The 15,427-nt window shown below is 43.5% G+C and overlaps 2 protein-coding genes and 1 long non-coding RNA gene across 8 annotated transcripts in view; 1 reads left to right on the forward strand and 2 right to left on the reverse strand.

The window, feature by feature from the left end:
• Positions 1–4,618, reverse strand: part of LOC135233157 (AP-4 complex accessory subunit RUSC2-like) — a 36,546-nt gene extending 31,928 nt beyond the window's left edge. For 2 of the 4 annotated variants that reach the window (XM_064296413.1, XM_064296414.1), the window contains exon 1: positions 4,411–4,618. The gene's annotated coding sequence lies outside the window, so the exon portion shown is untranslated. Of the gene's footprint in view, positions 1–3,890; positions 4,387–4,410 lie in introns of those variants that run through there. The other 2 variants (XM_064296416.1, XM_064296415.1) reach the window with 2 other exon arrangements.
• LOC135233160 (uncharacterized) lies at positions 1,793–14,992 on the forward strand. Its single transcript, XR_010323769.1, has 4 exons — positions 1,793–2,080; positions 2,965–3,073; positions 11,896–13,554; positions 14,873–14,992. It is a non-coding gene; the product is annotated as an uncharacterized LOC135233160 (long non-coding RNA).
• Positions 6,001–15,427, reverse strand: part of LOC135233158 (probable phospholipid-transporting ATPase IM) — a 39,449-nt gene continuing 30,022 nt past the window's right edge. For all 3 annotated transcript variants that reach the window (XM_064296419.1, XM_064296418.1, XM_064296417.1), the window contains 7 exons: positions 14,891–15,074; positions 13,306–13,529; positions 12,686–12,769; positions 11,947–12,192; positions 10,905–11,043; positions 10,553–10,683; positions 6,001–9,442 (listed from right to left, as the gene is read on the reverse strand). In XM_064296419.1, coding sequence (XP_064152489.1) covers positions 9,122–9,442; positions 10,553–10,683; positions 10,905–11,043; positions 11,947–12,192; positions 12,686–12,769; positions 13,306–13,529; positions 14,891–15,074 — 1,329 coding nt within the window. In that variant the 3' untranslated portion in view covers positions 6,001–9,121. The remainder of the gene's footprint in view (positions 9,443–10,552; positions 10,684–10,904; positions 11,044–11,946; positions 12,193–12,685; positions 12,770–13,305; positions 13,530–14,890; positions 15,075–15,427) is intronic.

The following is a 15,427-nucleotide window of genomic DNA, read 5'->3' on the forward strand; positions in this document are numbered from 1 at the left end:
TTCAGTGGAGAATGTATGCGTCTTGCAGTATGCCAGACACGCAGAAACACATGCGTGCAGACGCCACAGACATGCCCCAATCTACAAATCAGCACCCTCTGGCATCTATACCTTAGTCTGAAGAAGACACACGTAACTATGCTATTATTATTATAATTATTATTATTATGTGAAAGACAGAAGAAGTGTACATCAGGGGTGTTTTTCACAAAGCAGGATTACTCAATTATGTGGATAACTGCACTGAATAAAATCTGGAACAGCCCTATTTACTTTAGCCCATGTTCCCGATTTGGGAGGGTTCCAGATCCTACTCAGTGCAGTTATCCAGATAATTGAGTAATCCTGCTTTGTGAAATACACCCCTGATGTAGACTTCTTCCGCTTTTCATTAATCCTGATTTGTGACACCCCCCCCCCAGTTCCTGGTTTGTAAATTACATACAATGTCGAGCTAAACTTTGACCTTGGGACAGAACCTATAGGAACATCTATTTCTTGATGACTCCAAAATCTTGGCTTCAAAATGGAGAAAAAATCAGAGGGTTGTGTAGCAGAGGGCCTGTGGACTTCAGAACCCCCTTTGGAAACAGGGTAGGGAGACACCTGTTCTGTTCTAGGGCTGGCTTATCCCACCTTTTACTATTTAAAAACAGGGACATGGGACAGTGTGCTCCTCTTGACATACTCTGCACAACATCCCAGTTTTAAAAAGCTGAGATGGAGGGGCACTTAGCTCAAGGCTAATCCATGAGCTTGAAACACCATTAAGAGCAATCATGTATGCCATTAGAAACCAGAGGGGAAAAAAGCAGTCATTATAAAAAATATTAGCGATAATAGTGGTATGACCTGCATTTGACCAGGGTAGGGACAAATGTATCAGTCCATATGAGTGATGGGATTGAATTTTAAAAACCACAGAAACACAACATATGAGTGGCTTATCAAACCAAGACTTATGATAAAACCAGGAATTTAGCCAGAAATGCCAAAATTGTGAAACCACACCTCTCAAATTGGTGCAAAACATGTCCCTACTAATTTTCCCAGCAACCTTTTGCTGATACATTTGAAACAGCAACAATAATCCAAGCCAGAGATAACCTCCTGCAACTTTACTGTCTGTTACACAAAAACATGTTTTGAGAGCTGTCTAATTAAGCTTGTAAGGTAGTAAGAGACTGAAATCTATTTTTAAAATAATCAGACATGTTTTATTTGTACTGTCATGCTTCTTAGACTCATGTTCATGTGCTATGCCCCATTTGTGGCTAAGGCTGGCACAAAAACCAAACCACTTCTTCCCCTTGAGCAGGAAGCCGGCCCTCACTGCTGTCAGAAGAAGCGTGTTGTGGCTGTGGTCTGACTCAAGCACACAAGCACCATGAGTGCATCATTTTGTGTTTTTTCAGGATCTTTCTTAACACTGTGACAACAGCACCTATGCAGCTGAAGAATCTCAACGAACAGACACTCATTATATTATCGCCGTCCAGCCTGTGCAAGTTTTCCATCACCTGTCATTCTCCACTGGAAAGCTAAAGATATTCAGGAAGGTGAGCACAGAAAGAGCTCTGTTTCAGATACAGCACGTGACCAGCTCAGTGTGTGTTTTAGGTAACAATTTCCCATTGTACCTGTTAAGCAAAGAACCAGGAAAGTTTTGATTTTGTACAGGGACAGTTAGTCTGTGGAGAACTGATTAATTTCTCCTCAGTTGGCTTAGTTACTTTTCTGAGGTATGGAATGTACAGCAACTGCTATTTTTGTTTCTCTTCCGGGTCAGAGTTTAAATCCACGGTGAAAAGGAGGTCCATACCCTATATTATTTAGACTCACCAGATACTCATCTACTGTTCTGAATATTGGATGTCCTGTTTCTCTTCCACTGAGGACAAAACACTCCAATTTGATTCTTTCTACTGAAAATTCATAATGGCCCATGACGTATAATACTGTCGCAATGGACGTTCTCTAATTAACTTTAGCACGGGGAACTCATGTTACCAGCAAGAACTCCCTGTAGTTAAGGAACAGAGAGCATGGAAAAAAGGAACACAGGAGCTGAGTATCGGAGGTGAGTGTTTAGAATTGATGCCCATGTACCACCAACAGGACTGATGCCAAGAGCTTCCCGTGATTATAAGATGAGTTATGTCACAATAAAATCGTTCTAGCGTCGTGGTGCGGTGAACTGGGTTACTGTGTCATAATGTGCAAACACGGTATACGGTTCTACTTATGATGACGAAGGTCAGTTCTTCGTAGCTAACCCACAATGACCTCTCATGTAAATGTATGGCTTTGAAGTTTGTTTTATTTTATTTTTACGTCTAACACATTTAAAAACGTATAGTTAACGCGTATTTGCTTGATTACTGCGTAATGACAAAGCATAATGACAAATAACAGACCAGCACGCTGGCTCGCGCGCACACTCACACAGGTGGGGGGTAGATTGGTGTGCAATTATAAGTGGCTTACCTAGCACACTGATTGAGAGACTTGAACTTTGTTAAATGACCCAGATGCTAGCTATTTCGTCGCCAACATTTCAGGGACTCGCCTAAGCATGACACTGTGTTTAACGTTAATACAATCCAGTCCAGATGTCAGTGTGAGCAGCAATAATTTACTTATCTGAACTTAGTCCCCTTATACTTTCAATGCAGTTTATCCGCCAATAAAGTCATTGTGTCAAAGTCATTCCAGAAGCTTTCCTACGGATTCGACACATACATTAGAAACGTCATTGTCTTCCTACTGTAATCTGTCACTTTCACATAAAGTCTCCAGCTATCCTAAAATTAAATACATAACATTATATAAGGTGGAATAAAAAGGTACAGTATTTCGTCGTTCAAGATCTGGCTACCCCAACAATCAACCACACCCCACTATAAAAAATCTGCGTCTTAATCTTGTCTGCGCCTGATTAATGTGTACTTGGTTATCTAACAGATTATCAGAAGCGTTTCGTCTGCGTGGATTCCCTGTTGAACAGGACAGGCGTACAGCCGTGAGTATTCGCCTTTCGTAACACGCGACACGGGACTGTCAACACACAAAGGTACCGCGACTTCGGTGTCGTCTCCCTACATCTGCCAGTTGCCGTCGTAGCCTACTGTAGCTGATCCGAACAGTGCCAAACTGTCCCAGGCGAGCGGAAGGCAGGAAGAATGTAGGTTGCATAACGTTAGCATGGAAGACAGTTCTGGGCGATCGCTTATTTCAAAACAATTGGCCTTAGGTATTTCACAGCGCGCCCGTTGTTAAACCGCAATCAACTCGTGGTCCCACGGGAAGCTCCAACCGTAGGCTAAAATATAGCCCGCCTGACAGACATAAGCTCTCTGATAAATAATAGTCTCCTGCCTGACACAATTGTAATTTATTACGGTTTTTCGAAATTATCAGTAGTTCAGAGGGGAAAAAGACAATTCAAACAAATACTCATTAATACAAAAATATAAGGTATTAATCACCGTAAAACACCGGTGCAATTGTTTAATTCACAAACGCCTACGTGACCTGTGCGTCCTCATAATTCACCAAATCACTTGACATGCGAGCGCTCAACTGGGAAACAATAGCAAAACCAATGAAACATTAATTTAAGAGACATGAGCATGGTCATTGATTGATAAAACGTTAATAATACAGAATTCTCCACAACCAAGACTCCACTCAGTATCCTATCGCATACAATGATACAGCGTGTGAATTATTGATAAGCTCAAGGGCAACACATTATAACGACCCGTTACGAAACAACGTCATCACATATAACGGTATCGACATGATTCGCCATTGCTGCTAGGAAACAGGACAGCAACCACACCGACAACATGCGACGTTGGAGAATTCGAGATGTTTAGTCAACGTACCCAAGCGTGGTGTTGAGCATTATGTCACATAGCCTATGTTGTGAGGAGTCTTTGTGTCAACTGCGCGGCAGCATTTTCTGAAAACCGCATTACCGGAGAATCGTCGAATTTGATTAATTGGCATAATATGCCAGCTATGAGTGCCACGTATAGCGTGTTACTAATGTAAATATAGTTTCTTTGCAGTCTTTCATTTTCACTGCGTGATTTTTTTCCTCCGCCTTGAAATTAACTATGCTAGCGCTGGGTGAGATGTTGCGTAAAACAAGCGAAGGGAGGCATTATAAGCATGTTATCAAACGACCTCTGTTTAGAACAAATCCAATGTAAAACTACATCTACATCGCGCTTGCATCGTTTTAATATGACATAATGACGCCGTGGTTACTGCACTTGTCACGGGAGAGGTCCTGGTCAGGCAGCCTTGCAGTGTATTCTACAACGGTCCGCAAAGTGTTTGGCTACTACATAGAGCTAAATAATAAAATAGCCTATATATACGAGAAACAGCAGTACTTACATTGAGTGCCGTCTTGAGTGCTTTATATTCTCATATTTGTAATATCCGACCGGGCTGTTGATGATAATAGCGACAGAAATAATCCTTGGCGTTCTGAAGACGCCTACAGTAGTCGCCGCTTGGTTTTCAACACCCGACAGCGCGCACCCTTCGGAGCAGCGATCTGCTCGCTATGGGCTGGACCCGCTGTTCTACGTCACGGACGGAGGTGGGGGAAATGGGGTGGGGGGCGCATGGCCCTCGCTCCGGTCTGCAGAGATGCAGTTGATAGAAGGCACAGTTAACTGTTCCAGTCCTGATATCAGCCGAGTCTGCAGTGGTGAGAAGAAGTCCCCTCAGCCAGCTAGTCTTGAAGCTTAGTTCATTAACCCCTACTAACACAAAGCAGCCTCAAGACAGCAACATACAAACAATTAGAGTCAACCAAATTATAGCAAAACATAAAGAAAATTACATCACCTATTGGGACACACAAACAAAAACACAAAGCAAATTAGAATGCTATCGGGCCCTAAAAAGAGAGTACACTGTGGCAGATTACCTGACCACAGTGAAAGAGTCAAAAACAAGGAAAATATTGACAAGATATAGACTCAGTGAACACAACCTGGCTATCGAGACAGGTAGACACCGGCAGACCTGGCTGCCCAGAGAGGACAGGTTGTGCTCACTTTGCGACACTGAAGAGGTGGAGACAGAGCTTCATTTCCTCACAAAATGTGAGAAATACAGAGAGACAAGGTCACTGTTCTTCCTAAAAATGAAAAAAATCTGCCCACAATTTGAGATGCACTCAGAGACAGAGAAGCTGCCATTCCTTTTGGGAGAAAGAAGGGAATGTGTAGATTTGGCAGCACAATACATTGCCACTTGCCACAAACTGAGGGACAGGGAGTAACATTGACACCAGAAAAGTAACATTATTATAGTTAATTGACACTTTGTATGTGTTATGTTCTAGATGTAGAATTTTATTTCTGTGGATTGTCTGGATTTTATATTTTTTCTGTTTATTGTAGTTAAATTGTTATTGCCTGTCTGTTATATTTGTCATGTGAGTGAATGCTTTGGCAATGTAAGTGTACCCTTACCATGCCAATAAAGCTTATTGAATTGAATTGAATTGAATTGAATTGGTGCACATATGTCGGAAACAGTCGTCCGTAAGCTTTTAAAGTGGTGTCCTTATACACCATTTATTCATTCCAATGGAATGATGTGCTGTGACTTTATTTTCATACATGACTTCAAATGCTTGTTCAATATTCTTCTGAACATTTAGGCCTATGGCATGTATGTTCTTCACATACAGTGCCGCATCATTACCTTTTTTTTTTACGACCGCTTCTTGGTTGTCCGGGAGTCATTAACTGAGGAAATCAAAAATTGGTTTTCTCAGTTAGTTGGTAAATATTTCATTATATGGTCGTCCTGTGACGACATTTACTATTACATTATTTGTCAGAGAATATCAGCCTGTTTAAAATAAAATAATGCAAGATACATGTTTTGTACATGTAATATTTAGCACAGGAAAACAATCACATACTGTAGGCCTGCCAAGAGCAAACCAAGCCATAAAGTCTCATGTACAAAAAATAGCAATCCTTTATTATTTGGCACTTTGGTAAAGGTACATGCAGAAATTATATTCTGGAAATTGAGATACATTTTTTTTGTAAGAACATAATTAACACCTGTAAACTAAGAAGGTCCCACAGCACAGGCCAATCAACTTTAACATACTATAGAGCAGCTGACAGTAAACAAGGAGGTTGGATGTGTTTTCATGGACAGTATAAAAACGCATAGGGTCCTGACAGTAGGAAAATTACAGATTTAAAGAAAGAAAACAAAAATGTCACTGCAAATAATAGTTCTTATTCGCTGTGTTCCAGTAGCTGCATAGATAAATCAGAAATACATAAAACAAATATATGGTTGGGCGAAGATATCCTATTGAGTACAACATTTATTTAGTTTATAGACTTTGTGTACAGTCTCTGATGATTTTCTTTTAGTGTATACCGTATTCATCGACATCTGTAACGCAATGTTACCCTGGAAACTTGCTACCGGAATTTTATGGCAGGTTCACAAGGACATAGTGGATGTTGTTGGACAACACTAGCAAAACAGTCACTTCAATATAGATTTTGCTCCTTAAATGGCAGTGTTTTTTTTTTTTTTTTTCAAACATACGAACATATTTGGAAAAACGTTCCCTTTACATTGACATTGAAAAGCATTAATTTTTATCGCAATATTGACTGAGATTGACTACAGTTCTGTGCATCTGTATAGGGAGAAGATACTATTCACAACCTGGCTGAGACTGGCTGACATGTACAGTGTGTAGTCACGTGTTCACTGTGTTCTCAAACCCTCTCCATCATTTTCACTATTTCCAAATGGGAATATAGGGTCACCCCCACCTGCGTAGAACACCACGCCTAGAGGAATGTTGTCTTTGGCTGTTCTATGTTATCCCTTGTGGAAATTGAATTTACAGCAATAAATTAAAATAAAATGTATCATACAGATCAGAAATGTTATTGCCACACTATTTCTAATTAATCATTTTCCACACATCATGATATAAGGGCAAATACACAAATGTTTGGCACTTTCAGATATTGATATCTTTAAAAAAAAAAATGTATTGCTGTGAAATATATTTTTCAATATATTTTCTAGAAAATCCACTTATTTTGAATACATCGTAAGGTATTCCATTTTTTAAGGAATTTAACACGGATGGCTCACAGAGGAAAAAATGCTTAAAGCAGTCACATAAAAAGACTGGAGCCTCTGATTTCATTTAAAAACACAATTAAGTATAGAACAAATTTTCCAAAGGTAAGAAAAATCACATCTTTGGTATCATTGAAAAACGGCCTTAATTCCTAAACACTTTTTTAAACAAACACTTTTTCCCACTTACAGACTTGGAATTGCACACAACTCCCCCACCCCAGTTAAAGAACACACAGTCATGTGTGAGCCATTCCCATCCCAAATAACATGTGCACAATGTTCTCTGAGCGTGGGAATGAAGGTGAACATGCTGGTTGAGTGTCACAGAAGAGGAAAAAATAGCTGGTCATGAAACATCTGAGTTGTATTGGGCCTGCCTGTCCATGTGACTGTGAATTTACATTTAGCAGCTTGTAACAACCGCAGGTAAAAATAACAACAACAATGTTCCTCAGACTGAGCTGACTTGCACTGTGTGTTGGTCGTAGAAATGTCCTTGGCGTGTCTCAGCATTTTTGTGATTGGAAATTGTAGGATTAAGAGACACACAGCCAGACAGGCCCATTAGCTGCATAGGGAAAGGTAATGGAGAATGCCACGGAAGGCCCCAGTGCATCCTGGGAGATGTGTTTACATGGAAAAGTAATTTAGTGTCGTTTCTGCACAGTTTTGTTTGTCTTCATTCTGAGTGCAGAGAGTTATTAAATAGTACTTTCTGATTACTCATTCATCTCCATGCAAACGGGAGAGATAACCAGTTCACTGTAAATCCTTCAACCAGAAATTCCTGAAAACATCAGATGGCATTTAAAATGTTATGCCCCTCATATTGACATAAGCCTTTGTGCAATTGTTCCAGTTATGCCCATAACTGCCTCTCCTGAAGTGTTTGTTTAAACAACAACTGCTGAGAACTGAACACTGGAGCCAGTTTGGGACGTTCACCATGCGCCACACAGCATCTCAGTAGTTCTTCATTCCTCGCTAATCCCCCGAGGCACATGCAGGTGGACACACCTGACACATGCTAAAGGGAGCATAGAGAGAAAGGGCCTTTACAGGCGTCCAGGTTGTTTGCCCGCACGACTAAAGGCAGAGAGAGGAGAGGAAAGACAGGCAGGAACGTTCCAGAGTGCGCCATCAGATCCTCATTAGTGTTCAGGCTAAAGGACTTCGCTGTAGCCATAGTCTGACCAACGTGCAGCAGGGGGGTTTTCAAGCAGGTAACCAAAAAACCGATACTGGGGCAGTGCTGGGCAGAGATTAGGACCCTTTGCAGGCACCATTTTAAACTGAGCTCGTTGACAGCATGCAGTGTTTTTGAAGGGCCATTTCCAACGTCTGACACCTGCTTTCTTTGTAAATGGGGCCTTCCTATTGCCTTTACTCCATTTGGATGGCGATGTAATGATGGATTCGCAGCATATCCCATTGCACCACGTCTTATCCTTTTCAGCAAAGGCTTCTGGTAAATGCTTTCATCCACATCGAGACAGTTTGATAGAACATCAATAAACTACAGCCACAATAAAGCGAAGGCTTGAGGGTTATTGTTCTTTTCTAGTGCAGTTGGAAAGTAACTGAGGGGCTGCATTAAGCACTTTGGTGTCAGTGGTAGGTCTCAGGTCTTTAATTAATAGTCAGTTTCTTTACAGTGGCAGTGCTGTAAGTTGGGTTCTCATTGTTTTTGCTGTTTCATGGCAGCATTGTTCCCAAATGCATAAAAAAGTCATGAAACCGATTCATTCCCAGTCTGTGTGTGTGTGTGTGAGAGAGTGCATATGTATCTGTGTGTTTGTGTGTGTGTGTGTGAGTGGGTGTGCGTGTGCATATGTATCTGCTTGTGTGTGTGTGAGTGGGTGTGTGTATGTGTGTGGCTGTGTCTGCTCCCACAGTTCCCCTAATGTAAACAGGTTCAGAGCCGGTATCTGGCTATGGTTCCCTGGATGGGAGTTCAGGACACTGGATCCCTGACAGCCCGGTACATCTGTAGCGAGGTTTCGGGCTCCCTGGAGTTCTGGGTCCGAGCTGTGGGACTGTACCCTCCAGAGCGCCCCGCGTGGATGAGGCCCGTGGCCCGGCCTGTCGGGCTGAACCCGGCCGAGCGGCGCGGGGGAGGCGGCCGCCGGAGGAACCGCCCTGAGGTCACCAGGTCGCCGTAGCCCTGGGCGTGAGAGAAGGCGTAGGCGGAGCGCCGGGAGCTGGTGCGTCTGATTCGCGTGCGGGGCGGGGGAGGGGGCGGAGCCGCTTTGGCCTCCCGAACCTTCAACATCACCTGGGGACGGGAAAGGGAAGAGGAGGGAGGAGCATACAGGTCACAGGTTACAGTGGAGACCTTGATATAGATCTCAAACTCAAATTGGATGGATCAGGGATCTCATACTCAAACAGACCTGATCAGGGATCTCACACTCAAACAGGCCGGAGCAGGGATCTCAGACTCAAACAGGCTGGAGCAGAGATCTCATACTCAAACAGGCTGGAACAGGGATCTCATACTCAAACAGGCCGGAGCAGAGATCTCAAACAGGCTGGAGCAGGGATCTCACACTCAAACAGGCTGGATCAGGGAGCTCAAACAGGCTGGAGCAGGGATCTTGCATTCAAACAGACTGGATCAGGGATCTCACACTCAAACAGGTCAGAGTTCCTCTCTTGAATTGATTTTTGTAGTTTTCTGTCTTTAAAACCTGGAAGCGAGTAAGTTAGGACCAGTTCTCTGGCTGCTACAGTACACTGCTGCCCTAATAGGTTGTCTGGGTGACCAAAAAGGCTTTATTATCTCTTTATCTTCTTGTTCTAATTCCATCCTTGCTCCACCTTCTCAACATCCTCAGCCGAGCTAATAATACCCACAATCCACCTGGAGCCAGGGGCTGACGAGCTTGACCCATAGAAATAGGACTCAAACTCAGATTGCTAGACTGTACCTTCACTCTCTCTCTCTCTCTCTCTCTCTCACACACACACATACACGCACACACAGGAGCTGTGAGTGGGTGATTACTGCGTGCCTACAGTAAAGAGAGCTTAATTCCACCCTCCCTTTGAAGTTTGTGAGCAGGCTCAACATCGGGACCCCCCTGGAGTCAAAGCCTCAGAAACAATCTCTACCTTATGAAATGTCCTACTGACAGGTGTCCGCTATCCTGATGTCCTAATGTCTTTGCAGCCTCTCTCTCTTTATCTCTCTACCTCCCTCTCTCGCCCTTCCTGGTAAATGTATGAGTCATGTACTCTCATTCTTCCCTATCTCCCTGTTCTGTTTTCTTCCTTCCCTCTCTCTGTGTCTTATGTTTCAGTAGGGATGGGGTGATGGAACAGGGATGGTGGGTGGGGAGGGGCAGGGAGGGACGGGGGGGTACTGCGGGTTCGGATCACCCACCTTGTCGTTGATGGTTGGCCATAGCTGGATGAGCAGGAAGCGGTAGGCCACCACCGGCAGCACACACAAGATGGTCGTCAGGAGGATGGTCAGCCACACGTTTGGCTGGCTCAGAGTGTTCCTGGCTGTGCCTGGAGAGTAAACACACACACACACAAACACACACACACGCGGTCAGACAGTCAACTCTCATACTGAAAGACGGCGTATCATCTACTCCAGTCACAACTGCTTTAAGCGAAGAAGAAAAACGGTGCCTTACACAACAAAAGAGACTCACATGACAATGCTACAAATGGTCAACTGGGAAACAAGGGGGAATGGCGAGGAGGGACACAAAATGGAGTCTCACCAATGAAGGGGAAGGAGGCGGTGAAGATGAGGTACATGCCGTTGCTGTAAAAGGTGAAGGTGACGGCAAAGTACATGGCCAGACTACCCCACACAAAGACCTGGTTCACTGCGGTCCAGTAGGACATGTCCAGACCCAGCTGAAGGGGTGAAGCGGGGGGAGGGGGGTGAGTAAGACACAAGTTTTTTCACAGTCATTCAGTCATTCTTTCACACAGACATGCTACCATTTCAAAGTATCTCCATCTCAGCAAGAGAAAAGATTACTGGACATTTAAAACTCTTCATAAACAGGACAGCTCTTCCCTAAAATGCCTGCCGTGGTAAATTGTTCATCAACAGGAGGGTAAAAACAGCACAGCTTTTTTCATTAAATAAATAATAATTGAAAAAATGTATTTTGTGTTTACTGCATTTCCCTTTGTTTAATATTACATTTTCTCTAAAGATCTGACACCATTGAGTGTGACAAATATGCATCAATAGAGGAAATCAGGAAGGGGGCAAATAGTTTTTCAGAGCACTGTGTAGTGAAGTTAGTTTCCTCTAAACTGAGTAATATTATATATTCAAACATGTAAAACCTTTAAGATCAGAACTATCTTATCTTTGTATAAAGAGAAAGTGATTTTGGACCTCAAAGTTTAACCACTGGTTGAGCATTCATGCCCAAATTTCTCTATGGTTTTCCATGTTCCAGGTTTCCATGCTATACATGATTTCTTTCTCATGATGTCCCCACAAGAGAAAAGTAGACGTATTGTCTTCATAATGTAGTTTACATTGTGTTTGACTGTGCAGTGAAACGTTAATTCAACAAATAGAGTACATTTCACTCAGATATAGTCCATGGGATCCCCAATGAACTCTTATAAACTTTGAATGTTTTACTGGGTGTGAGTTCGGTCTTCCCATAAGACACCTCATAAATGTGTTTTGTGGGAAGCAATATGTGAAACACTAACGGCCGTTCTTCTCTGGGCCTCTTTCAGAACACTGACAGAGGAGCCGGACGGACGGACGGACGGACAGACGGACTGAACCTGTATGCAGACGGCGATGAGCAGGCAGGTCTGCGCCAGGATGGCGAAGGACTGGTAGTCGGCGATGTCCTTGCCGTCGTAGCGCACCGTGTCGTACATGGCGGCGTAGGGGATGAAGAAGAGCACCAGCGAGCTGTAGCCGCTGTGCAGGGCGCAGCGCACGAACGCCGTCTTGCTGAAGTACAGGTTGAGCTGGCCCGGGGCGTACAGCTGTGGGTACTGGAAGCTCCAGCGGTCGTTCACGTCCTGAGGGAAAGACGCGCGTGTTACACACGTGAATGTCAATGGTGCCCTGCATAAACCTATAAGCTAATTCCTAGGATAAACAAAAACTGATTCTACTTTCAATTAACCGATGCTTTATTGCGGTTATATCGTTTGGGGTTTTGAATGAACTTTATTAGTTCTTCAGTTACAGTATGAAAGTGACTGAATGAGAACCAAGCTGGATGAGAACTTTAAACGTGATATGAAAAAAGCTATGTACTTACTGTTCACATTCACACGACTTATGTAGACATACTGTACATAATACACACATACACAACTAACCACGCCTACCACAAATTCACACAAGTGTAAACATACCTATCCAAATAAATACAAGTGCACATGCACATACACACACTAACACCCACTTAAATACAGACAAAAACAGACAAGCACTTTGAATTTAATGTATAACTTATTGTTTTGTCTCTGATTGATGAATGTCATTCTCTCGGTCCAGCTCTCTTACCTGGTCAAACAGACTCATACCGAGTACAGGGAGGGCCGTGTAGACCAGGTTATACAAGGTGATGAACCATTCATCATAGACCGTCTGCAGGGGAAACCCAACAACCAGATTTCAATGAACCATTCATTCACCACATGGTCAAAAAAAGGAACAGACACACTGTGATGACATTGGAACTTAACCATTAACCCCACCTGGTCAGGACAAAGTAACACACCGACCCCAACACTACTGTAGAATATGCACTTTATTGCATAAGAAAGGAAATGCAACATTTAGAATGGAGATCAGCGTAAGAACACTGTGATAACTTTTTAATTAATTTAAAAAAAAATTTATTTAGTATGATTTCAAATGACAGAGTAGGATCATAGCAAGAAAACGTGTGGCCAGGATATTTTATTTACTTAACTTAGAAGATGGATAAACAGGGTCTCTCTCTCTCTTTCACCTTTTCATCTACAAACAGACTGAGAGTCCTGAGAACCTGTCCCCTTACACAACAAACACAGCACCTCCTCAAGGCTGGGCAGCAGGAGAAAAACAGCCAGGCCAGCAGGGGGTGCTAGTGCACATCCACCACCTTTGCTTCCCTCGTGCTGCATTATTTGATCACTCACCTGTGCGGAGAAGCCGCAGAAGAAGGCGTACCAGAAGTGCACGAAGGTGAAGGTGAAGTTCTTGTAGAAGAAGTAGCGCAGGAACTTGCACATGCGCAGGTAGGACCAGCGCCCGTGCACCAGCAGGAGGCGCTGCAGGTAGCGGAACTGGGCGAAGGAGTAGTCGCTGGACAGCACCGCCTGCATGCCCTCCTGCCCGCTGATGCCCACGCCGATGTGAGCCGCTGTGGGGAATGAAAGAGCAGAGAGGTGAGTGAAGGGGAAAAGGAGCGAGGGATGGGAGAGAGGGGGAAGAAAAAGATATAATGACATGAAGGGAGAGATGGATAGGAAAGAAGGGAGGTGAAGAGAAGAGAACAGAGGGATGAGAGGAGTAGAGATGGAAACGACAATCATGTTATACAGGGGGAAGAGTAAAAGTGAGTGATGGGGTGAGGAGGGAGAGAATGAAGGGAAACAAGGATAAGGAAGAAGAAACAGTCAGGCAGAGGGAGGGAAGGAAAGATAGCAGCGGCACAAAGATGGAGAGAAATAGGGAGAGAGATGCAGGCGAGCAGTCCAGCAGAGTGATGGACAGAGAGGTTTGCATTACAAAACCAAAAAGCAGCGAGAAAGAGAGAGGGAAAAGAAAGAGTATATGAGCACCAGCAGTCACATTACACAGCAGCGAAGAAACATCACTCATATGCGAAAGAATCATAAACAACGGCCTCCAGTGAGATTTATATCATACCGCATATTACACAACATGTGCCCTGACAGGAGTGTATAATCTGTGCATGTATGCGAGTTGCACCATGCGACGCAGCTCCTCTGGGAGAGATGAGCATCGGCCCTGAATGCTAAATGCGATTAGCGGGGTCGCTCGGCCAGCTGCTCGCATCCGATCAGCAGAGCAGCTGCACATCGATTCCATAACCTCATCTTTCTCCGAGGAAGCCATCGATTCCATTCCAGACAGTGCATCTCTGCCGGTCTGTTGAGACCCAGCTTTAAATAGCATCTTCTACCTCCTATCCCTACCAATCGGTGTAGGGAATATGTGGGTTTTCCACCCCTTGAGACCGATTTCCTTGTCATCACAGCTGAGTTCATGCACAGTATAATTTATTTCTATAGCTGGGCCTGGAGTCAGAAGGTTTTTCTATAACATGTCCTCAGCAGTAGGACACAAATGCATGAACTGGACACATGCTGAACCCATGGTTTATCTTGATTATGAACCAATAGTGTGTTGTTTACTGTATTGGTATTGACCATACTAATATCAAGTGCAAGGTAACATGCTTTTGCCCCCAAACTTGAGGTTTAACTATAGCCAAAATCATTTAATGGTTTCCTTAATTTCACAATAAAAAAAACAGATTCTAGAGTAACAGCAGAGTGCGTATAGCATTTCTCTGTATCTTTATCTTAGTTCTAAACTCAGTGTTATTACTTGAAAGTGACTGTGGTTTATAACGATTTAGTACAGGTAATAATGTTTCACTGAGTTCCTCTGAGTTCCACTCAGTTAAGTGTTTCACTAAGTTCCTCTGAGTTCCACTGACTCCCAGCCTTCCCACAGACCCCTGGGAGGGGATACCTCTGATCATGCTGACGTCGTTGGCGCCATCCCCGATGGCCAGCGTCACGGCCTTCTTGTACTTCTTGACCAGCTGCACCACCTGGGCCTTCTGGAGGGGCGTTACCCGGCAACAGATCACCGTCTTGCACATGCAGGCCGTCCTCAGAAACTCAATCTCCATGCTCTTCTCCAGAGCGTAGGCCTGACACAGGAGTCATACACAGGAGCAGTCAGAGACAGCAGGAGTCAGATACAGGAGGAGTCATATACAAGAAGAATAAGATACAGGAGGAGTCAAACACAGGAGCAGTCAGACACAGGAGGAGTCAGATACAACCTTTAGTTACAGTATGTGAATGTCTACAGATTTGTCAATTTACAATGATTACTATCATTCTTATAATAACAAGATTTAGTGTGCATGTAAGTTCATGTTTTCAATGCATATTTCATTGTGTTGTGCTGTGTTGTATTTTTTTTTTTCAATGCATGCCAGTTTTTGTACATGTTTTCTAAATGCATTTCTTAGGGCAAACAAAGCTTAATATCATTTCA

This window comes from Anguilla rostrata, chromosome 10, assembly GCF_018555375.3.
Source record: "Anguilla rostrata isolate EN2019 chromosome 10, ASM1855537v3, whole genome shotgun sequence".
NCBI lineage: Eukaryota > Metazoa > Chordata > Actinopteri > Anguilliformes > Anguillidae > Anguilla > Anguilla rostrata.